Source organism: Bactrocera tryoni, chromosome 5, assembly GCF_016617805.1.
Source record: "Bactrocera tryoni isolate S06 chromosome 5, CSIRO_BtryS06_freeze2, whole genome shotgun sequence".
NCBI lineage: Eukaryota > Metazoa > Arthropoda > Insecta > Diptera > Tephritidae > Bactrocera > Bactrocera tryoni.
In genome coordinates this window covers 59,632,790-59,657,613 of record NC_052503.1, presented here as the reverse complement: position 1 = coordinate 59,657,613, position 24,824 = coordinate 59,632,790, and the positions used below count along the sequence as shown (strand labels likewise).

At 38.6% G+C, this 24,824-nt stretch overlaps 1 protein-coding gene across 2 annotated transcripts in view; it reads right to left on the bottom strand.

Annotated features, from left to right (window-relative positions):
• Positions 1-4,407, bottom strand: part of LOC120776973 (failed axon connections) — a 32,671-nt gene extending 28,264 nt beyond the window's left edge. The window contains exons 1-2 of one of the 2 annotated variants that reach the window (XM_040108066.1): positions 4,337-4,401; positions 3,607-4,215 (exon numbers count right to left, since the gene is read on the bottom strand). In XM_040108066.1, coding sequence (XP_039964000.1) covers positions 3,607-4,011 — 405 coding nt within the window. In that variant the 5' untranslated portion in view covers positions 4,012-4,215; positions 4,337-4,401. Of the gene's footprint in view, positions 1-3,606 lie in introns of both variants that reach the window. The other variant, XM_040108067.1, reaches the window with a different exon arrangement.
• Positions 4,408-24,824: the final 20,417 nt, after the last annotated feature.

Sequence of the window (24,824 nt, the reverse complement as noted above, 5' to 3'; positions counted from 1 at the left end):
TGCTGTAAACGCAAAGGAGGCGGCAGACTTCAAGCGACATCTGTCAAAAAATAGCAAAAATCGGCCATTTTTGAGCAGTGTTGCCTACTCAAATTTGGAAAATTCAGCTAAATGCACGAAATTCTAGTGTATTACAAATTTGCATTAAGATAGGTCAAATGCGCAAGTAAATAAGAAGCAGCAACGATGTGAATCATATCAGGTGGACCCTACACCTTACACTTGGCTGTAATCAAATGTCAAAGAAACACCTCAAAGGATTAACAGAGCACGCTTAGACACTGTAATCAGCGTTGATCTGAGCGCCAAATAGGCAAACACAACAACACCATTGTCGCATGTACAAAAATTAAGCAAACAACAACTACAGTTGAATCATAAATGCTCAAATACAAATACAATGTTCCATATACATATATGTAAGTATTTTTTATGAGTGTTTAGTCTTGCGTGCATTCATGCCTTTTACTTGAAAGCAGAAACTGTAGTATTTTATATTATATTTTACACCATTTTCTGGTATTTAACGACTGTACATCAAGCTAATGTACGGGTAAACTAATCTGCTGAAGTTCGCATATGCCTTTTTTTCATTTTAGTTTAGGGCCGATATCCACAGTTCCAGTGGATTGATAAAGTAACTAACAATAGGAGTGTCGACTTTGGTCATTTGTTTAGGGGTTGTTGGTTGTAATGTATTGAATTTGAATATCTCGTTATGAGGGCGATAGTTGATTGGTTGGTTGGTAGTGTGTGTGCGATACGAGTATTTAGTGAAATGGTGGGAAATCTGAACTTTTCAAGTTTAAGCACATTTAAAAATTGTTCATCAATTTTAATTAAGTTGAGTAAAGTTAAAATCCATGCATGACGCATGAGGCAAGTATGTGAGAAAATAAATTTTATAGATTTGTTGTGGAGTCTGAAGTGCGTTTACAGTGCTTCTGCCTCCATGTTCACGCATTTTGAGGCAAGCGACACGAACACACATAAAGTTAAATATGTATGTATGTATAGATTTTATTGAATTATAGGAAACAAATGGCATTAACAATAATTAATAAACAAAAGACATGCATATACGAAAGTATGTGTGAAAGAATTAAAGTTGAAAAAATGTATCATTAAAGTAATTTATATATTAAGCGTCACAAAAAATTATATACTGTATTGTGACGATTTCGTTCGTAAATTTTTCAAGGATGTTCTTTTTATTTTTTTTTAAGAAGCAGAATTATGAATTTAAGATATAGAAAGTTGAGATACTAAAAACAGCTAAAATATTAATGAAATGACAAGATAGAAAAACAGATATTAGTAATATTGTGTCTTCATTCCTACATAGTAACAAAATGAATTATGTACATTTTAGTTAAAATTATTTTATTAATTATAGTTTCAAACACGTAAGGTTACGATTACAAATTTGTTCAGCTTTTCACGTTAGTTTCTATTTATTATTTCTTGTGAACATGTACATACATATGTATATAAAAAAAACTAGTTTATTTTGGCAAAATAGCAATAAAATACATTTTTTTATAAATTTATGTACAAAAGTTATTATTCATTTTTTACAAAATATTTTCTTTTGAGAAATGGAATTCAAATATATATAAATTCATAAGAAAATAATTTATTTTTGTCATATAAAAAATCAAATTATGAACCTATATATAAAAACATAGTATTTATTTAATATTTTATTTTAAGGAAAAAGGAAAAGGCTTATGAGCATTCATGAAATTAAAAAAAAATATATGTATATACTTTTATTTATTGAATTAAAAAGACAGCATACTTAAATTAATTTGAATGTTATATTAAAAGTTATAAAAAATTTAATGTACTCGATATATATGTATGTAGATTAAAAAGTAGTCTCTTGATTAACATTTTTAAAGAGTATTTTGATATTTTACGAATTTACTATAAATGTCTAACCTTAGAATCCCAGTCAAGGAATATTATAACACTTCTGCCTTTTTTCATCTAAACGCATAAATGAAAATTGCAGTTATTTTACTATTCTTGAGTTATTAAAATTAACATTTGAATTACATATGTATGTATGTGAATATATTTCATGTTGAAGTAAAGCAAGGAAAGTATTAAAGAAGTTAAAAGATCTGCTTGTGTTAGGTATCAAAAAAGTTATATGCATATGTATGTAAGCAAATATGAATAAATTTTTTCTTTGTTATAAATTACTACGGGCAAAAGCCTCAGAGCACACATACAAACATGTGGTATGCAGGTTAAATGCACCCGTTGCAGAAAAATGTAATATTTTACTCTAATAACAAAACAAAAAAATAATCATAGTAAACGCCAAACTTGTTTGCAGTTAAAAACTAAAACGCTTAATAAAAAAAATTAATTTTAAGGTAATACGAAAATACACAGCAAATTGGTGTGCAAAAACTTTTTTCTATGACGATCGCGCAAATAAACCAACTATTTGCGCATAAGTATGTACATATGTATGTATGTATGTATATGTACATAAGCAGGCATACATGTCCATACATACATACTTGCATTTAAGCGTGTGTATATTTGTACGTATAAGCAAGAGTTGCTCTATTTCTGTTTTGTATCTCATTTAACGACTTCGTGCCCCCTGGTGCGCTGCAATCGATCCTGCAACGCTCTGATATGAATTAAGCATAGAATTGTATGTATGTACCACACATATGTATGTATGTACATATATGTATGAATATATTTATGTATTACAAAATTTTATACAAGTGCTTTGGTATAGTTGCATTTCAATTTGAAACAACTTTGGGCACCTGATTTCAAACCAGCATGCTATTTACATATTTATTATTGCAAACTTTCAGAGCTGCAACACCTGCACATCATTTCAAAAAGAATGCAAGCATACATAAATATGAAAACACACACGTATTCCTATTTCAAGTTAATATGTACATGTAGTATGCAGTTTTATTGCAATATAACGCGTACATAACTATGGTTCGGTTCCATCTCGCTCTCGCGACGCAACATAAATAAAAGAGTAACAACAGAATGAGTGATGCCTTTGCTCGTGTGAGCGCAAGTAAGCATATGCATGCATGTATACATATTGCGCGGTACAGGCCGGGTAGTGTAGCGACACTGGAAGCGACTTTCCAGTCTCAACAACAACTCAACTCATAGCAACCAACCAGCTTATGCTCAGCGCGAACAAGGAGTGATACACAACAAGGAACAGGGCAAGTCAAGGCAAGGCAACTGCCCTTTTTCCAGCGGAAACGCTGTATGTGAATGTGTGAGACATAAAATTCAATATGGCGAGTTTTGAATTTTTGTGTGGGGATATGAAATGACAAAGTGTATGCGGTGGCGGTGGTGTTGTTATAATGGATAGCGTACATATGCGTACACAGATTTACATATCTACCGAGCTACATAAATACATATACACATTTTGCATCTATGTATGCCTGAATATTGAATCCTGTATTACCCTAACTAGCCATATGTAGATTTTGTCCCATTATTTTAGCTGGATTTAGCATGTACATAATTAAAATCTTTTCTGTGCAAATATATCTATGTATGTATGTATGTGTGTAGATCAAAATTTCTTACCTCGTATTTGAGGCCGGCCAGACGCAGCCATGTTTCAACTTTTAGACAATATGGTGATAGCGATGGCAGCAAAGGAGTGCGGGAGAACTGATACAGATATATTACATCCTTCTCAAAGTTTGTTTTATGCACATTGAACTTTGGTGCTGGTTCGGTTTTGCTGTTGGCTGCTGCTGCAGCAGTAGCATTGTCTCCATCTTTCTTTGTGTCTTCACCGGCCGACGCCTTTGTGTCGTCACCTTTCTCTTGTGCGTTCGCTGTATCAGCACCATTGCTTTCAGCGTTATTCTCCTTGGCTGCTACTGCCTCTGTAGCTGTTATTTCTGGCTTGGTCGCTGCCGTCGCCGCCGCCTCTTCAGCAACCTTATTTTCAGTGACTGGTGTCTGACTTACCTCGGATGCCATTTTTATATATGTATATGTATATATATATTTGTGTTTTTCGATTTTATTTGATTGTTTGGTGATTTTAGTTTTTACTAAGTTTTGATTTTGTGGATTTATATTATTTAAAAATTTTTACAAAAACTTTAGATTCACTACAAGAACTTGAAACTCCCAATTTTTATCTGAGATAAGGAATGACTTTCCACTGCTAACGCTACACCACTAAGTGTACACACAATGGAATAAACAAGTAAATGTATACATATAGAGACAGCTAAAAATCCTTATGTACTACTTCACTTATTAAAGCCACAAAATGCAAAATCGGCACGACTACACACACCTTACCCGACGAAATCACAAACAAAACTGAAAGAGAAAAGAGAAACAACTTCGCTAAACCACTCTGATCACTCGAAGTAAACCAGTATAAATGCACTGTATCTACTAGTAGCAGTGTGCATTCAGGGTTAACGGCTTCGTACTAAAAATTTTCCTACTTTTCCAACGGTTTTCCAGTGAAAATAAAGACATAAAATGCAACCCTCATCGAATACTACACTACCTCTGCATTTTCCACGGAAAAGAAAGTTTCAAGCAATCCTAAAATAATTGACGATGTAGACATCAATTTATTAAATGTATAATTAATCATATTTCAATATTTAAAATATCAAACTTTATGATTATTCAATTATATTATTTTCTCAATTTATATTAAAACGCAAGTAGTAATTGAACCGAGCTTTAAAAACTGCTAAAATTAATTAACATTAGCAAAGTATACATAATTTATTAATAAAGCATCAATTTTAGAAAGTTGTAGCAGTTTTTATTAAAATATTAGTAAAATTAATTAGTACATTGTATTAAGTATCATGTGCTCAACACACAGAGTGCGACAGACTTCAAGCGACATCTGTCATATAATGTATTAAAATACACACGTTCTTATGGACGACACAGTTATTCAGACAGCTGCCCGACTACATTACTGTGTCCATAAGAACGTGATATTTTAATATTTTACAGATGTCGCTTTCTATGTGTTCAGCACATAAATTTTAGAAGAAGAAGGTAGTAGCAACGGCTCAGAAGTATATTTGTAGATAGAAACCCCTTTTGGCACGCAGAGTTGTAATTAAATAGTACTTTTGAGTTATGCTTGATTTAGTTTTTCACGTGCCGCCCTTCCGTTGTGACAACGTAATTGTGTTTCTCATTTGAGCAATATTGCTGTTTCAATGTAAGTGAAAACTCAACACCGCTTCTACCGTCCGTAACGTGTAGTTATTTATAAATACGTAGACCATTTTTAATAATTGGATTTTAGTTTTTACGTTTTACGTTATGAAAATTATAAATAAAAATTTAGATGTGTGCAAACCATGTAAACAAATTAGTTTGAATAAAAATATATATATGTACATATTATAATTCGGACAAAACTTTATTTGTAAATATATATGTATTTCATACATGTGCGAATGAAAAAATATTTATGTTTAAATAATATGCTGTAATGCTGCAGCCACTCCTGTGTTGTTCTTTCACATTTTGAAATCCTAAAATTAAATAAAATTATATACATACATACTTATATGCAGCAAATTCAATAGATTTGCAAAATCCTCACTTTCAAAGAAATGGGCAACCAAGACTTTATTTTGTCTTGTTTGTTTACATATGTATGTATGTACATATGTAAAACCGTTGGTTCACAGCAAAATGCCTCTCACCTAACGTGGTAAGTGTTTTCTGCTTTTTTCTTGAAAGGAATGATCAAAAAAAACTATTAACTCAATATTGGAGAATAATATTATATACATACATATGTACATATATAAAATTGTATATATGTACTTGTAATATTAAAAATTAAACATAATTAAATATCTAAAGATAAAAAAATTTAAATTTATTATATTGCTAGGATGTCATCTTAAGTAATTTCTAAAAAACAAAATAATACCAAAGGGTCTTGAGATGTCCCATACACTACCATTTACGCCCGGTGTTAACGACAAATTACTAAAATTAAGCAAGATGGTAGAAAACTGTGCGAAAAATTATTACCTTGAGTAAGAGTTCGATTATGTGGTAAAAGATGTTGATCAAAAGTTTTATGTAAAAACACGGTGGATGTCCGGTTATGAGGAGTTTTACCAAAACATCGCCATTCGTACACTCTGCCAACTACGAATTTCGCTGTCTAGTTCGCTTAGTTGTAACATTTTGGCAAAAAAAAAACAAAAAATAAGCTAAAAAACATCAAGATAAGGAAAAAATTTAAAAGGTCATAAAAAAAACTGACACATACGAACGCCAAACCCTTTGAGGGTTTTACCATACTGACCTAGTACCATCACCGTGACTTGGATTTCTCACCCCCCAGACAATAATCCCAAAAATGTTCCATAGTGTAATCATTACAAAAATTACTCTTGCTGTAGTCTGTCCCGTTCTTTTCTATAACTTTCCTCAAACGTTCTTCCAAAGTTCCGTTCATCGTTATACCATGCCATCGGACTACGGATGTAGTTTTGTTGTATGGGTTTTCCGGATACCAAGTTTCAGGCACATCTCCTCAATTAGATCTAAATCAAATTCCTTCCTTGGTCAAAATGTTATTCTATTGGAACACCAATTGCTGATGAATACCTCCACCTCTTGGTTAGGAGTTGCGTATACCCCTGGCTATTTGCTGAAATAGTCCATGACTACCAAACTATATTTGTTTTTTAATTTACTAATAGGAAATGGATCAGCTACGTCTATGGCAATTCGCTCAAAGGGCGTTCACTAATTGACGACTCCTCGACCTCGGTCCTTTAGCTGCAAAACACTCGGTATAATTGTCTAATAATAATTATCTAATAAATTTACTTGAGAACTTCGGAACTTCTAGGTAGTAGGAAACTATCTTTTTATAGTCACAGAACCTCATGCTGCCATAGGGATGCTAATCAAAAATGTGAATCGATGTTTTTTCCTATGCATCGAAATATTTCGAGAATCGGGAAGGACCTCTCCGAGCCGTTCGATACCAAACGAGGTTTCAGACAAGGCGATTCCCTATCGTGCGACTTTTTCAACCTGCTTCTGGAGAAAATAGTTCGAGCTGCAGAACTAAATAGAGAAGGTACCATCTTCTATAAGAGTGTACAACTCCTGGCGTATGCCGATGTCGCACTCGCGATTTGGCACTCACGTCACTGTTGACAGTCATAACTTTGAAGTTGTAAATAATTTCGTCTATCTTGGAACCAGCGTAAATACCACCAACAATGTCAGCCTAGAAATCCAACGCAGAATAACTCCTGCCAACAGTTGCTACTTCGGACTGAGTAGGCAATTGCTATAGGGTGCAGAGGCTTGGACGATGTCAACAACGGATGAGTCGACGTTGCGAGTTTTCGAGAGAAAAGTTCTGCGAAAGATTTATGGTCCTTTGCGCGTTGGCCACGGCGAATATCGCATTCGATGGAACGATGAGCTGTACGAGATATACGACCACATCGACATAGTTCAGCGAATTAATAGACAGCGGCTACGCTGGCTAGTTCATGTTGTTCGGATGGACGAAAACACTTCAGCTCTGAAAGTATTCGACGCAGTACCCGCCGGGGGAAGCAGAGGAAGAGGAAGACCTCCACTCCGTTGGAAGAACCAAGTGGAGAAGGACCTGGCTTCGCTTGGAATATCCAATTGGCGCCACGTAGCGAAAAGAAGAAACGACTGGCGCGCGTTTGTTAACTCGACTATAATCGCGTAAGCGGTGTCTACGACAAATAAGAAGAAGAAGAATTCATAAATCCCAGCCTTTTTTATCCAAGCTTTATAGAAATAAAATTTTGTTTGCATGTTTTGCCTGCAGTCTATTTCGCTGTTGATTTAACACTTGAGAAGCCTTCAAAAAAAGTCAGAAGCTACTGAAGTCGTGACAATCGTTAAATGCTTAGGCGGAACCGGTTCGGAAATTGCTGTTTAAAGTCTGCCAAAATCTCCAAAGGATTTTCATTTAACCGACCAACTAATGCTTTTAAGTAGACTGATAGCTTTTCCTTGGATTTACAATTTGTGTGCACTAATTTGTGGTATTCACTCCAAAGACTGAAATCTTCTAAAGTTCCGTCCGATTTATCTGAATTGGACGCGATATGGTTTTCGCTAAGACTGGTATTTATAAGATTCTTAATTTTTTGGATGGCATTTGCGCAAGCTAACGGATCGTGGAAATGGATTTTTTTAAAACGTGGGTCCAATAGCGTGGAAATAGCTAAAACTGAAACATTCTCAATACCACCCATTCATTTGTTGATTTCCATTTAGAGTGAATTTTTGTACCTCCAATAAAACAGGTTTATCAAACACATGAGCTTTTTTGAACCCTACAATGCACTAAGGGAATCACTTTCCTACTTGTGCAGTATTTTTCCCCTGATATTTCTTTTGTTAAGCAGTTATGACGCAATGTTAAGTTCCATACCCGTGAGGTATTTGAGGTGCTGTTTTATGCCAAATAAATAAAAAGGAGAGATTATAACCAAATTATATCTCGGGATATCCTAAACGCTTTCGCGTACCACTTGTTTCGGTATTGCCGGCCTTCGGCTGAGCTTTAAAAAAGTAATCAACTTTTTTAATCATTTCGATTATTTTGCAAAATATATATACATATGTATATGGCAACACTTATTAACGTGGATAACATGAAACTCTTCTGGGAATTATGTTAACAGTTGAATGACAATCCTAGCGCGATCCTAGATATATGTACATATATACATATAAATTAAGCTGGACGACAGGGGTAATGCTCGAAAATTCTACGAAAAAATGCGGCGGCTTACAGAAGGTTTCAAGACCGGAGCATACTCTTGTAGAACCCCCAAAGGTGATCTAGTCACTGATGCCCAGAGCATACTTAAATTATGGAGGGAACACTTCTCCAGGCTGCTGAATGGCAGTGAACGCACAACACCAGGAGAAGGAGAACCCGATTACCCAATCGATGACGATGGAGCAGACGCTCCATTACCCGACCATGAAGAAGTTCGAATAGCAATTGCCCGCCTCAAGAACAACAAAGCGGCAGGGGCCGACGGACTGCCGGCTGAGCTATTCAAACACGGCGGCGAAGAACTAGTAGGGAGCATGCATCAGCTTCTTTGTAAAATATGGTCCGACGAAAGAATGCCCAACGATTGGAATTTAAGTGTGCTATGCCCAATCCATAAAAAAGGAGACCCCACAATCTGCGCCAACTACCGTGGGATCAGCCTCCTCAACATCGCATATAAGGTTCTATCGAGCGTATTGTGTGAAAGATTAAAGCCCACCGTCAACAAACTGATTGGACCTTATCAGTGTGGCTTCAGACCTGGAATATCAACAACCGACCAGATATTCACCATGCGCCAAATCTTGGAAAAGACCCGTGAAAGGAGAATCGACACACACCACATCTTCGTCGATTTCAAAGCTGCTTTCGACAGCACGAAAAGGAGCTGCCTTTATGCCGCGATGTCTGAATTTGGTATCCCTGCAAAACTAATACGGCTTTGTAAACTGACGTTGAGCAACACCAAAAGCTCCATCAGGATCGGGAAGGACCTCTCCGAGCTGTTCGATACCAAACGAGGTTTCAGACAAGGCGACTCCCTATCGTGCGACTTCTTCAACCTGCTTCTGGAGAAAATAGTTCGAGCTGCAGAACTAAACAGAGAAGGTACCATCTTCTATAAGAGTGTACAGCTGCTGGCGTATGCCGACGATATTGATATCATCGGCCTCAACACCCGCGCCGTTAGTTCTGCTTTCTCCAGGCTGGACAAGGAAGCACAGAAAATGGGTCTGGCAGTGAACGAGGGCAAAACAAAATATCTCCTGTCATCAAACAAACAGTCGTCGCACTCGCGACTTGGCTCTCACGTCACTCTTGACAGTCATAACTTTGAAGTTGTAGATAATTTCGTCTATATAGGAACCAGTATTAACACCACCAACAATGTCAGCCTGGAAATCCAACGCAGGATTGCTCTTGCCAACAGGTGCTACTTCGGACTGAGTAGGCAATTGAAAAGTAAAGTCCTCTCTCGACGAACAAAAGCTAAACTCTATAAGTCGCTCATAATTCCCGTAAAGCTATATGGTGCAGAGGCTTGGGCGATGACAGCAACCGATGAGTCGACGTTACGAGTTTTCGAGAGAAAAATTCTGCGAAAGATTTATGGTCCTTTGCATTGCATTGGCCACGGCGAATATCGCATTCGACGGAACGATGAGCTGTACGAGATATACGACCACATCGACATAGTTCAGCGAATTAATAGACAGCGGCTACGCTGGCTAGTTCATGTTGTTCGGATGGACGAAAACACTTCAGCTCTGAAAGTATTCGACGCAGTACCCGCCGGGGGAAGCAGAGGAAGAGGAAGACCTCCACTCCGTTGGAAGAACCAAGTGGAGAAGGACCTGGCTTTGCTTGGAATATCCAACTGGCGCCACGTAGCGAAAAGAAGAAACGACTGGCGCGCTGTTGTTAACTCGGCTATAATCGCGTAAGCGGTGTCTACGCCAATTAAGAAAAAGAAGATACATATAAATTAAGTGACTCTTGCTATATGCTACCTGTCTGATGGGCCTAATAATAAAATTCAAGCAGTTATAGATGTAATGTAACGTTGTAATCTTTGCTATCCTCTTACAAATATTTTTTTAAAAACTTTATAAATCTTGGACATCCCAACTTATTCCAGTGTAAGAGCGCCTCAAAATAAGCGTTTTTTATATCATTTTCCATTGTAACCAGATCGAGCAAAATAATGATTTTTGGACTTTTAAATTAAAATACCCAACATTTATTACAATTAAAAATTATTTTATATATGGGATCTAATATACCACGAAACTATTTAAATCTTTTTTTATAACGTAAAAGTGTAATACCTATATTACACGTACTTATAGTATATATATGCTAGGATATACAGTGGCTCACAGCTTATTTCGTGTAAGCAACATTTTTGATAATACTGATATGAAATTAATATTTTTTGCTTTGAACTAAATGAACGAATGATGCAATTATATTGATAATTTAGTTCTAAATACAAAACATGTAAACAAATTTACAAAAGTATTCAAATTCAATATTTTATTAAACAAAAACCAAAAACACTCATAATTCATGGGTCACAGCTTATTTCGTGTGGTATAAAAATTCTTACTAAAAAGTTATAAAAACTAAACAAAAATAAAATTTCAATATTTTGTGGAAAAGCCTTTTTGCTCGATTACAGCTTTCATGCGGTTTTGCATTGATTCCACCAATTTTTTTGTATAATCTGGCGATATTTTACCCCACTCTTCCTTCAAAGCCGCTTTTAGAGTTTGAACGCTAGAAATGTGGTGTTTTCTAATATTAATTTCCAGAATGTGCCATACATTTTCAATAACGTTCTAATCTGGTGACTGTGCAGGTGTTTGGACGAGGTGTGGACAATTCCAAATGAGTTTGTACAAGACCAGATTTATGTTTAGGGTCGTTGTCCTGGTAGAAGTGAAAAGTGTCACGTATACCCAGGTCTTCTGCACTTTAAAGCAAATTTTGCTTCAGCAAGTCTAGGTACACTTCTTTATTCATAGTGGAGTCTATAAACTCCAATCGACCAACGCCTGCAGATGACATACACCCCAAACCATTACATGACCGCCACCATGTTTTACTGTTGCGCGTAAATTTTTGTTTGGAGCTCAGTATTTGGTTGCCGCCATACGTATGCTTTACCATCTGACGCAAAAAGATTAAACTTGCTCTCATCGGCGAAAATAACCGTATTCCAAAAAGCATTGTCCTTGTTTAAATGGTCTTTTGCGAACTGTAAACGGGCTTTTTTATTTTTCTTATTTATAAAAGGCTTATTCCGTGCTGTTCGCCCATGAAAATTGGAATCCCTTAATATTCTGCGCACAGTTTCTGGATGACATTTTTTGCCGAGAAACATTTCAACATCTTTGGTCACCGCTGGAGCACTTAACATTGGTTCTTTTTTAATCTTTTTTAAAATCCACCTCTCATCCGTTTCATTAAAAATTTTATTAGGAGCCTTTCGACCCTTGTTATGCACGCGATTTTCACGAACAAAGCGCTGAATTATATATGGAACTGTAGATGAACTTAAATCAACCATTTCAGCAATTTGTTTTTGCGTTTTTCCACTCTGAAAATGTTTAATAACTAATTCGCGTTTTTCAATTGAAGTGCGTGGACCCATGTTGATAAACCGCGTAATTGCAACTGATCTGCATTGTTTTTAGAACATAAACTGCTTCTTAAGTATTCACAGTTCACTCTTTGATTTACCGTTAGTTTTCTGCATCCGTTATTTGCATGTATCACATGAACGAAAATCAACACACGAAATAAGCTGTGACCCATGAATTATGAGTGTTTTTGGTTTCTGTTTAATAAAATATTGAATTTGAATAGTTTTGTAAATTTGTTTACATGTTTTGTATTTAAAACTAAGTTATCAATATAATTGCATCATTCGTTCATTTAGTTCAGAGCAAAAAATATTAATTTCATATCAGTATTATCAAAATTGTTGCTTACACGAAATAAGCTGTGAGCCACTGTATATTTAGGCGTACTGTTGGTGAAGTAGCCGAAGCGCAGAACATTAGGAGGACTCTTGCTCTTGCAAGATTGCACGATGTAAAAAGCCTATACTGAAATATGCAAGGACAACCCATTCCAGAATCTAGTGATATATGAACGGCTGATTCGGTCAATTTATTGAGAATGACTTAGTGAATTAGCGCATCTTCTGCATTAATTTTTAACAAAAAACTGTAACAAATTTTTATAATTTAAGTAGAAATTATAAAATCTACATATTTAAAACTTACCTTCCTCAACAATTTAACGGCGAAATATTTCTTTATGTAAAATGACAGCCAAAACAGGGTTGCAATTATATTTTTACGTGTCATTGCACGATAATGCCATTGCCATTGCAAATAATTTTCTGCTTGTGTTTGTTGTTGTGCCGTTGCATCAAGGGGAAAATCCTGCAATTCGTGCACTGTGCAAGGGTTTTGCAAGAGCAAGAGAATCCCCCTACTTTGTGACTGCAAATAGTTACTATGTTTTTTATGATCGGCTTATTAAGGACAGCGACTCCTCGCCTGGCTCAGGTATGGCCAGAATGGGTGCTCTTTTGAAAACATGCCCTGAGGTTAGGGCTGTTAAATGAGAGGGAGCTGGCGAGCGTACAGTGAATGACCGGCTTCGATTCTTGTTAATACTTATAATTAATTTAAAGCCTTTTACTGATTACCATAATCACCAGTTTAAGGAGCGCTTATGAAGATGCGATAAGAGCGACCTTTGCTTTTTGTAAGTCTAGGTGCGCCACAGGCAATATTGTATGATGGTGTCGATTTTTGGACTTTTTGGAAATTTAAAAACAAATTTAAAAAATTGAAGTGCGTATGCACTAACTCGGCAAGTAGTAGCGGATCACCGCCTAGGAATTTTTTCGGAATTTGTTTTTTTTTTTTGTCATTATTGGCGAAAGCCATCCTGCGGGGAAGAAATCTGACTTTGTTTTTGCTGTCAATTCATGGAATGTTGGAAAATGGGGACTTGAGTGGAAGTCGTACGACGTACCGGCCATTATTTGTTCGAGTAGCGTTGGCTTTAGAGAGTTCTCACAATACTGTTCTTCTAAATTTGTATTTAATATAGAAGGAAGTTTCCCTATCCCTCGAAATTTGCTTAATTGTGAATAAAGGTATTTGTTTGAGGTTTCCTCAACTTGAGTTGTCATGGTGGTACCTGGTTCTGTAAATAGTTTCTTTTGAGTTTCGCTGTGTAGCATTTGAAATTTTTGTAACTTTGAGCAGAATTCTGTCTCGTGGCATTTTTCGGTATTTTGGTATTCCGTCTGTATACTTATATACGAACTAGTCCCTCAGTTTTTAAGATATCGTTTTGAAATTTTGCAAACGTTATTTTCTCTTCAAGAAGCTGCTCATTTGTCGGAACTGCCGATATCGGACCACTATAGCATATAGCTGCCATACAAAATGAACGATCGGAATCAAGTTCTTGTATGGAAAACTTTCACATTTGACAATGTATCTTCACAAAAGTTGGCACAGGTTATTTTCTAAGATAATAATGTAATATAATGTACTAAGTAATTGTTTAGATCAGCTTACTACAGCATATAGCTGCTATACAAACTGAATGGTCGGAATCAAATACTTGCATGAGAAACTTTCTCATTTGACCATACATATATCTTCACGAAATTTGGTATGAGTTATTGTTCATAGAAATAATGGAATATCGGAAGAATTCAGATCGGCTAACTATAGAATATAGCTGCCATACAAGCAAACAAAAACCGTACAATCTTTCGCATTGGACGTGGTATCTTCACGAAATTTGACATGGATTACTGCTTAAGGTAATAATAAAATCTCCGAAAAAATTGTTCAGATCGGATTACTATAACGTTTTTTCGTGTTTTTTTTTTTTTAATTTCTTGCAAGATTTGAGCTTGTGCCCACCTTTGCATAAGCGTTTTGTGAAAGCTTTTGTTTCAATTGTTTTTGCTAACAATTTGGGGTCTTTTGAAGCTTCTATTTTGGTCGTGTTTAATGCTTTTAGTTCTGACTATTTCTTCCTCTACTGTTCAAATATCATTGAACATGTTTACTTATCAGCAAAGCCGAAATACTATTAAAAAAATATCTGTTTATACATACATATGTATGTACATAAATATCCACATGAATTTACATGCAATGCGCATCCAATAAAAATGCAAGGGTATACAAGTCATAAATTTACAGATAAGATAACATTAAACACACACGCATGTATTAAATTGTACACTTGAAAACAACCCCATATCAAGCAGCATATGTGTATATATTTAAGATAGTTTTCTAAAATAGTATATAAGTAATGAAACTACAAAATAAAAATTAGAATGAAAGATTTTTCAGCTCAAATAAGTCTTTATTTTTTCCCCACCAGCGGTAAGAACTAACAGATAATTATTTGAGATTATAACAACTACCCTTTCCGCTATTTCATATTGAGTAGTTAGAAAGTCTTTCATATGTTGCCACGTTGGGCATTTTCTTCTTGAAGAGAGCGATCGCTCCCACAAAAGTAACGATTTTTCTGGTAATGCTGCCGTACTTATGTTTACCAGAATAAGGTCCCAATACATAAAACCGAAACAGTGGAAAGTTCATTAGTGCCATTACTTGCTTATCAACCAGTATTCTTTCGTTCTCGTATCTTACTTTTAGAGCTTCCCAAGCCAATTTGAAACTGTCGTCATTAAGAGCGAACTGTTTTAGTATAACGGCTGGTTAACCTTTTGCTTTGTAATACAATTTTGTGCTTTTGATAGTTTTGGATGGTGATATAAATGGCTGTAAAAATGTTCCGGAAGGACGGCCATTCTTCAGAACATCCATAAAATGTTTCTGTGTCACATGCGGGCACCTCGAGGTGGATACCTGAACTTGCCTTTTGATTGTCTAGTTGTGGCAGCTCTACTCTTGGATGTGGAGTAGGTGTAATTGCTTTTATTAGATTTTGTTTCTTCGTACTGGTCTATGCAGTTTTCATAAGTCGAGCAATATAGCTTCGGATTATTTTTCTAAAATATTAGTTTTATTAATGACGCTTTTTACTTTTTTTTTTTGCTTTATGTTTTAATTACTTACCCGATTGTATTTCTTTATTTAATTCCTAAGAGGCGCACTGTAGTCGCAAGGCATACTTGGCACCCCCCAACCGGTGTGGGTGGTGTTCATTAGCACTGCCCAAGCAGGATGTCGGAGGCCGTATGCGTGCGGCAACCAAGAGCTACCACCTGGATGATTTGCAGGTGCCTTCCCAACACCGGGCCGAAGTCAAGGAGCTCGCGTCAAGAAGCTCTGGCGTGGCGGACCCTTAGTTCCCCTAAAGCTCACCTCGATGAGCCAAGGGTCGTAAGAAAAAGATGGACAAAACAGAACAAAAACTAACAACAACAACAACGCCGAGCAACCCAACAAGGCAACAACCAAGGATAACGGCCACAGACAACGATAAGGAGAAAGGAATTGGCGCAGCTGCAGGCAGGGGAGTTCAAGGAGCTGAGCGGAAGTTTTGCTTCCTTGACGCTCTCTCGCCAGAGGAGCGTGCGCTGTTCGAGGAGCATTCCAAGGAGGATGACGACGACATGCCCTCATGTAGCGGCGCTCGGCGGACGAAAGCGACTGTGACCGCTGATGAAGCTGCGAGCACCACCTAAACCCCCTTCAGTAAGCTTAGCCGCTCAGACTCAGGGGAGTTACATCAGGCAGAGACCGATGGTGCTCGCAAGAGGAGGAGGAAGCGCAAAAGGGGTGGGCTACGCCATCTCCCGGCAGCTGGCAAACCCGGCGGTTGCGATGACCCTCGCAGGAAGGGCATGAGCAGTGCCAGCCTTAAGTGGTACCTGCGGCACCTCCGGGATGGGAAGACTCCTGAGGTGGCGTAAGCTATGGCCAACGAACAGTGCAACCCTGACCGCAGTGCGAGGTGACGGAAGGGCAGCGCCTTTGGTCACCTATGCTCAGACCGCGAAGCGTAAGAGCGGGCAAACCACGCCGCAGGAACCCCCCAGCTCCAAAAGAATGAGGGGCGGTAGCACGAGCACAGCCGGAGGCCAACCATCCGCACCGGTTCCTTCCGGGTGGAGGAGGGGCGGCGCAGATATGCATTGCTGTACTGCCTCAAAATTACCCGGCGGAGTCGCTGAAATCGGAGGAGCTTACCGTGCTTCAGGACCTCCTCATGGAAGAGGTATTCAGAGGGAATGAATACGCGGCGTCCTTCCTTGGGGTGGAGTTCAAAGGAGGCATGTTGCAGGTAGACTGCAAGGACGAGACGTCCGCCAACTGGCTACGGAAGTTTGCCCCAAAGCTGGAGGGCTGGAAGGGTCCCGTCCTCTGTGCAAGAAGGGCGGAAGACCTACCGGTCATGCACAGCATGACGATGTTCCTCCCCCGGTGCGGAGACAAGCCTTATGAGTTTGCTCTAGGTCTGGTCAAGAACCAGAACCTGGGCCTTAGTATCTCGGTCTGACGCGTCTTCAACAGTAAGGTTGAGAAAAAAGGAGACATGAAAGGATGGAGACTGTACTTGTACATAGATGGCGGGTTGTACACGTACGTCCGAGCAGCGATCTTTCGCCTGTACTACAGGTTCAGCACGGTGGTCATAAGGCCACGCAAGCCCGTAGCCACCGGGAGCAAGGAGCCAGATGAGGCTGCTACTCAACCAAGCGCGAGTAACACGAAACAGGCTACAACTGTGGCGGCCTCGGAGATAGAGAGTATGCAGGTGGATGAGGTTGCAAATCAACCCAACGTGAGCAGGGCTGAGCAGGCTACGCCTGCTGTGACCTCCCCAATGAAAGTTCCTGTGGGCAGGGAGCAGAGCTACCCTCCACCCAGGAACTCCTCGATGGGCCAGGAGACCAGATGGATGGCAGCGCGAATGACGGCGGGGATGAGGATTCGCCCCTCAACGAACCACTACTATAGTGGCCGCCGACACGGAAGTCGCCCAGGTGAACCTGTATCACGTGGCGGCAGCTTCGGCTGCCAGAACGAGCATTTTTACATCGGATAAACTGGGCATCCTGCTACAGAGGAGAGGTTAAAGGCCTCAAGACAGAGTTCAACAAGGTAATCTGGGATATCTCTAGCGAGAGGTATAGAACCTGTATAGTGGTCAGGAAAAATATTGAATTCTTCTGTTCTCAGAGTTCCTGACGCAGGATCTGGTGGCGGTGCAAGCCAGGGACTTTGAAGGCAAAGACTTCGTCTTGGCATCAGCCTATTTGGTGGTGTACTGCAAGAGGTACATCCTGCCCCTAATCATCGGCTGTGACGCGAACGCCCTCCACGTGGAACGGGGCAGTACGAACTGCAACGCAAGAGGTGAGTCTCTTTTAGAGTATGTTCTAGGCAGTAACTTAGCTATAGAGGATGTGGGGTGTGAACCCACCTTCATAACAATAAGTACACCTTGAGCAACGAGCCTGCGAACGGATTGGTCTCACAATGGAGGATTTCAACGGAGCCCTCCCTGTCAGACCACAGTATTGTAAGGTTCGCGCTAAAGGTAAAGGTCAGACAACTCCCCCCTAGACTCAACCCTCTGAGGGCAAACTGGAATACCTTCAGGGAGATGCTAAGTGAGGAATTCAGCAGGGAGGGGCAGACTGACGATAGCGTTACAGGCCCAGGAATGGAGAGCAGGTTATCTGAGCTAACGGGTCTATCATTAACGCGTATCATGGCAGTTGCCCCCTAAAAGTGCCCACAGACAGACGCAACTGTCCCTGGTGGTCAAGGAAACTTGCAGATATCAGGAAAAAAGTACGGAGTCTATTTAATAAAACGAAACCTATGGGGGTCTGGGAAGAATATAGGGGGAACCTCACCTTATACAATAAGGAGATTAGGATTGCAAAGCAGGCAAGCTTCAGGAGATTCTGTGAAAATGTCACTTCCACACCAGAAACGGCTCGGCTGCATTAGGCACTGGCTAGAGGCAAGACTGACACAGTTCTAGCAATCAAACGAAGTGACGGAACATTTACGACCAGCGCAGAAGGCAGAGCTACGGAAATTCTGCGGGCGCACTTCCCGGAGACAATTCGGGAAGACCAGTGTCTACCCGTGATCGAACACCAGCCATCCCGCTCGGATTGGATAATCGCTAAGCAATTATACGCCGCGGATTCGATCTAGTGGGCAATGGACTCGTTTGAGAAATTCAAGTCTCCGGGAGTGGATGGCACCTTTCCAGCGCTCTTACAACAGAGGGCGCAGATTCTGCTGCCATACCTGGTTCGGCTGCTGAGGGAGAACCTCGCAATGGCGTACATCCCTGAACAATGGAGGACGGCTAAGGTGATCTTCATACCCAAAGTAGGAAGGAAGGACTATTCTCTGGCTAAATCCTTCAGGCCAATTAGTCTAACTTCTCTCCTACTGAAAACTATGGAAGAGATCGTAGACCATGAAATAAGTTCGAAGGCGCTGAAGAGTGCACCCCTGCATGCTGCTCAGCATGCATACAGAGCGGGCTGATCCACTAATACGGCTCTGTACCAGTTAACCGGTATGATAGAGAGTTCACTGGAGAGAGGGGAGGTGATGCTTTGCGCATTCTTGGACATCGAAGGCGCCTTTGACAACACGTCTCATAGGTGTGTAGCGAGGGCACTGGAGAAAAGGAATGTGGCAGCACCGGTTCGTAAATGGATAAAGGCCGTACTGCGCATCAGAATTGCTGAGACTGCAGTAGGAGATACAAGGATTAGTCTTGGCACAACAAGAGGCTGCCCACAGGGGGGTGTGCTATCACCCCTTCTATGGAGTCTTGTCGTGGACGACCTGTTAGCACAGCTAACAGTCAGTGGGATCCGCTGCCAGGGGTATGCGGACGACATTGTTATTATAGCCAAAGGTAAATTTGAGGACACTCTCTGCGACCTAATACAAAGAGGTTTAAACCTGGCAAAGGGGTGGTGTAGTGGGATTGAATTGAATATCAACCCCTCCAAGACGGCCGTAGTCACGCTCACGAGACGCAGGTTCCTACCCGCTCTCAGGAATCTCACACTTGGGGGTAGAGAGATAGAGATGCCAACAAGGTCAAATATCTTGGTCTCACGCTGGATTCTACTTTGCGGTGGAAGCAGCATGTAAACCTGACCTTGGTCAAAGCGACAAAAGCAATAATGGTGTGCAATCAGCTGGCGGGAAAATCCTGAGGCTGTAAGCCAAGGATCTTTAGGTGGCTGTACACCATGATTTTGCGACCGATAATCACGTACGGGGCGGTGGTCTGGGCCTCAATAGCGTCGCAGATTTCGGTAGGGATCCAACTATCAAAGCTGCAACGGCTAGCCTGTGTCTGCATGACGGGCGCAATGCGCACTTATCCAACGGCAGCACTGGAGGTCCTGCTTGTACTCACACCGCTTCATTTAGTGATCGGTCAAGTAGCCAAGCACACACTTCTGCAAATAACGGCAGAGGGGTGTGGCAAAGGCAAAGTAATCTCGTCCCCTAGGATGGAAGGGATAAGTGGCAATATACCATTAGCCCTCCTCCCGAAGGACAGCATTACCAAAACAGTTAACTTAACGAAGAAGTTTAAAGTTAACCTCGGCAGCAAGGATGAGTGGAACGACTCCACTCTCGAGCTGATGTTGAGGAATAGTACGTTGAGGTGGTACACCGACAGCTCGAAAACGTCAGAGGAAATCGGTCCAGGGATCGCGGGTCCACGCACCAAGCTCTCCATACCTATGGGAAGTTTTCCGAGCATTTTCCAGGCAGAATTTTTTGCCATAAGTTGGTACATAAAGATAAACCTCCATCGCAACTATCGCAATGAGCGAATAACCATACTTAGCGATAGTCAAGCGGCACTAAGAGCGATCTCCTCCTACGAGATGAAATCGCTACTAGTGCAGGAGTGTAGAGAACGGCTGAACAGCCTAATGGAACGGAACCAGGTGCACCTAATCTGGGTGCCTGGACACAGAGGTATAGCCGATAACGAACTGGATGAGCTCGCCCGCTCCGCAGCCTCCACCAGAGTAGGTTTAAATTTGTAATTAAGCTCCCTAGGAATAAACTCAGGCTACTGGTCGCATTTTATACCGGCCGCTGCAAACTGAATAGGCATTTATATAACATAGGCCTATCCGCTTGCGCTAACTGCCGGTTCTGCGACAGGGAGCCTGAAACACCGGAACACCTGCTAATCGACTGCACAGCAGTCTGAAAACGCAGGTTTAAGGCCCTCGCATCCATGTTTCCGGATAGGGATCACATTGCCTCTACTAGCACCCGGCAGAATATTGGACTTTATCAATATGCTCGGGCTAAGTGAGTCCTTGTGATTTAGGGGAGGGCACAATAGACCTAAGGTCGTGGTGCATTCCTCATTTATCAATCTAATCTAAATCTAATATATGTCCGAATGAATCTGAGGCAACCTTTTTTTTCAACTGAAAACCAGGCTAAAAACTTTCGAAAATGTGAAAAAAAGTCACTCAAAAGATAAGCTCTTAATATTAATTATTAAGAGGTGCCTGTTTCAAATTTTCTATTTTCCATATAAATTACATGGAAAAAAAAAAATTTGTTGTGGTGGTATTGTGGTATTGTGCGGAGGTTATTATATGTGCACGCGATGGCTGCCAGTAGGGATGGTAAACTCGATTCGGATTCTACTCGAGAATCGAGTTTTCTCGTAAAATAATCGATTTTTTTTGGATAATTAATAATTTAACCATAATACGTACACTTATCAATATGATTTTCATGTGTGTCACTGCACTATTTTAATATATTCTTGTTCTCAGCACTTTTTTGGTTTTGTATACGTCTATATGTAAATATGTAGATGTATTAATATATATTTAGTGTGTCAGGAACGATTTACTTTTTATTACCGCTCCCTTAGTAATATATACAGCTGTGTTCATGGAAATAGTAGTGCCGGAGGGTTCAAACTATAAAACACAAAATTCAAGTTAAAAATACAAACTATGAATTTTACATCTCTAAAAATAATTTCTGTCTATTTCTATGTATATACACAGTTTTATTTTTTTAATATATTTGTATATTTGGCTAACAAGCATTATTCAAAAAGAAAATTTAGAAATGTGCCTGCTCATGAAAATAGTAGTGCTCATTTTGTTAAAAGAAAAATAGAAAAAAATGCAGATAAAAATTTTAATTTTATATAGTAAATCTTTTCGATCTACTAATATTTGATTCTAAAGCCTTTATATTTTATTACATCCATACACCGACGTTGCATAAGAAATATTAGATCCTGACCTCGTCTTATTGGGATTTGTCCATATGCCTTCTTGATGTTAGCCACAGTTGTGTTCAATTGGATGGATTTTTTGTTACTACAACTCGTTTAAGATTTTCCAAAAAATTTTGGTTTGAATTCAGATCCAGTGTTTGCTCTGGCCGGGTCGTATGTTTTGGATCATTATTCTGTTCAAACATCTTTTTTTATAGACACTTCCTAGCTGACAAATGATAACCTCCCTCAACTCTTTTACAAGTTTAGCTTATGATGCTATATATGTATCAAACATTCAGCACTAACACCATAGTACGAAAATCAAGTCCATAGCATAACCCAATCAACATAATGGCAAGCGTTTTGTAAATTAAGATTGCAGCAAGCTTTCTTAAATAAGGTTTTTGCGAACGCCGTTAACAATTTGCTTGCAAATGCAAGTGTTTCATAAATTTAAACAAAACGCTGAAAATGGAGGCAAGGAAGAGGCCTTTGTGTTTGCCTCTAAGTCATATTTCCAGTACGCAAAAAATCGTATTAAAATTAAAGCAACAAAAAAAGTTAACTTAAATACTAAGTAATAATCCTTTTTTAATGAAACAACAATGAAGTTCCTATTTTTACATTTTAATTTAATACATTATTATTATATTATAAACAAAATTAATAGTAACAAGTAAGGAAGGGCTAAGTTCGGGTGTCACCGAACATTTTATACTCTCGCATCATAAAGTGATAATCGAGATTTCATTATCCGTCATTTACATATTTTTTTTTATTTTGCTGTAAAATTAATTAGATTAGTAGTTCCTGAGATATGGTTTTTGGTCCATAAGTGGGCGACGCCACGCCCATATTCAATTTTTAAAAAAAGCCTGGGTGCAGCTTCCTTCTGCCATTTCTTCCGTAAAATTTAGTGTTTCTGACGTTTTTTGTTAGTCGGCTAACGCACTTTTAGTGATTTTCTTTATTATCCGATTTCTTCCATTTTTGAACTGTATATGGAAATGCCTGAAGGAAACGACTCTATAGAGTTTGGTTGACATAGCTATAGTAGTTTCCGAGATATGTAAAAAAAACTTAGTAGGGGGCGGGGCCACGCCCACTTTTCCAAAAAAAATACGTCCAACTATGCCCCTCCCTAATGCACTTTATAGGTTTTCGGTTTTCGCCATTTTGTGGGCGTGGCAGTGGGCCGATTTTGCCCGTCTTCGAACTTAACCTTCTTATGGAGCCAAGAAATACGTGTACCATACGTGTTTCATCATGATATCTCAATATTTACTCAAGTTACAGCTTGCACGGACGGACGGACGGACAGACAGACATCCGGATTTCAACTCTACTCGTCACCCTGATCACTTTGGTATATATAACCCTATATCTGACTCTTTTAGTTAGGGGGGTTTGGGGACGGACATACTTTCTGGACCCGGCTCCACCGATACTAAGCAATTTTGTTTTTATTGGTTCACATCAGATTCCGCCATTTTGTAGATGGCCAATCAAAATGTTCTTTTGTGAACATTATTCTTGCAGCCATATGTTTCTTCGTTAAAAGAGTTACTTTCGGGAAACTTTTCATTTTCAAATTGCTTTCAAATAGTCTCCAACGTCTTCTAAGGGTAGTAAACGACCATTTAATTTTTTTTTATAATTTTTGGTTCTGCCTTGTTTCTTAACTTTATTATGAATTCTCATTTTTCAATAGAACAATTTCTTCCTCTACCTACTAAAAATGAAAGATAAATGGCTTTTCATAAAAATTTCATCAGAAAATTTGTAAGTCAGTTAAATAGATTTGTTTACCACAATTATATAATAATTTTTTAATTTATTGTCCCCTAACGACAAGCACTACTATTTTAATGAACAACTTGCTTTTTTTGAAAATTTAAAAAAAAAAAAAAAACAAAAAAAAATGCGTCATCGAAAAGGCAGTGGAAGCAAATGTTACAGAATTTTTACATTCCTACTATAATTTAAAATGTCTATACTACCAAAATAATCACTCTTGTTGGCTTGGCAAGTTAGATAATGTTAGGAAAGATCTTTAAATATGTTTGATTTGTGTCTATCATCAAACATTGACCTCAAAAAAGAATTTGTCATTCCTTACCACTGGTGGGGGGAAATGAGAAGTCTTATATCGAGGGAAAATACATATATTCATTCTAATTTTATTTTGATGTTTTCATTGCTTATATACAAATTTTAAAACTATCTTAAATAACTAAATATATGTGTGTGTATATACATATGTATATTAATATATAAACAGATATTTATGTATGTATATTTAGTAGAATTTCGGCTTTGCTGATAAGTAAGCATGTTCAATGATATTTGAACAAAATATAAGATGCTCTTACACTACTATTTTCATGAACACAACTGTACGTATGTGAGTATGCATGTTTTTTGTATTACCGCGGTTTTTGCCACCACACTTTTTTTTCTTTTTTTTTCTTTCTTAGATTTTAGATTTATTTAAAATCCAATAGTGCCTTTCTTTTAGGCTCGAAGAACCATATTTAAGTGTTTACACACTAGTTGATTTTTTCAATAATTTACTCACAACCATTTTATTAACAAAAAAATACAAATGTAATTTATTTAATTGATTCATAAAATATATAAAGTTTAATATAAATAAATGACCGAGACGAATCGAAAGGACGGTGTTCGGATTCAGCCAGGTAAGAATGTAGCCGGGTGGTTGCTGGTGGATCGATGACTTGACGTAGCGCTGACGACTGGAATGAACGTAGGGCACAGAATCGGTGAATAATCGGAATGTATGTTGGCGCGGCGTCTTTCGTCTTTCTAATGCATCCGCGGCAAACTTTAAGTATTTAAATAAAATAAATTCAATAATTCGTTTTTATAAATTTAATTCACATGATACTAT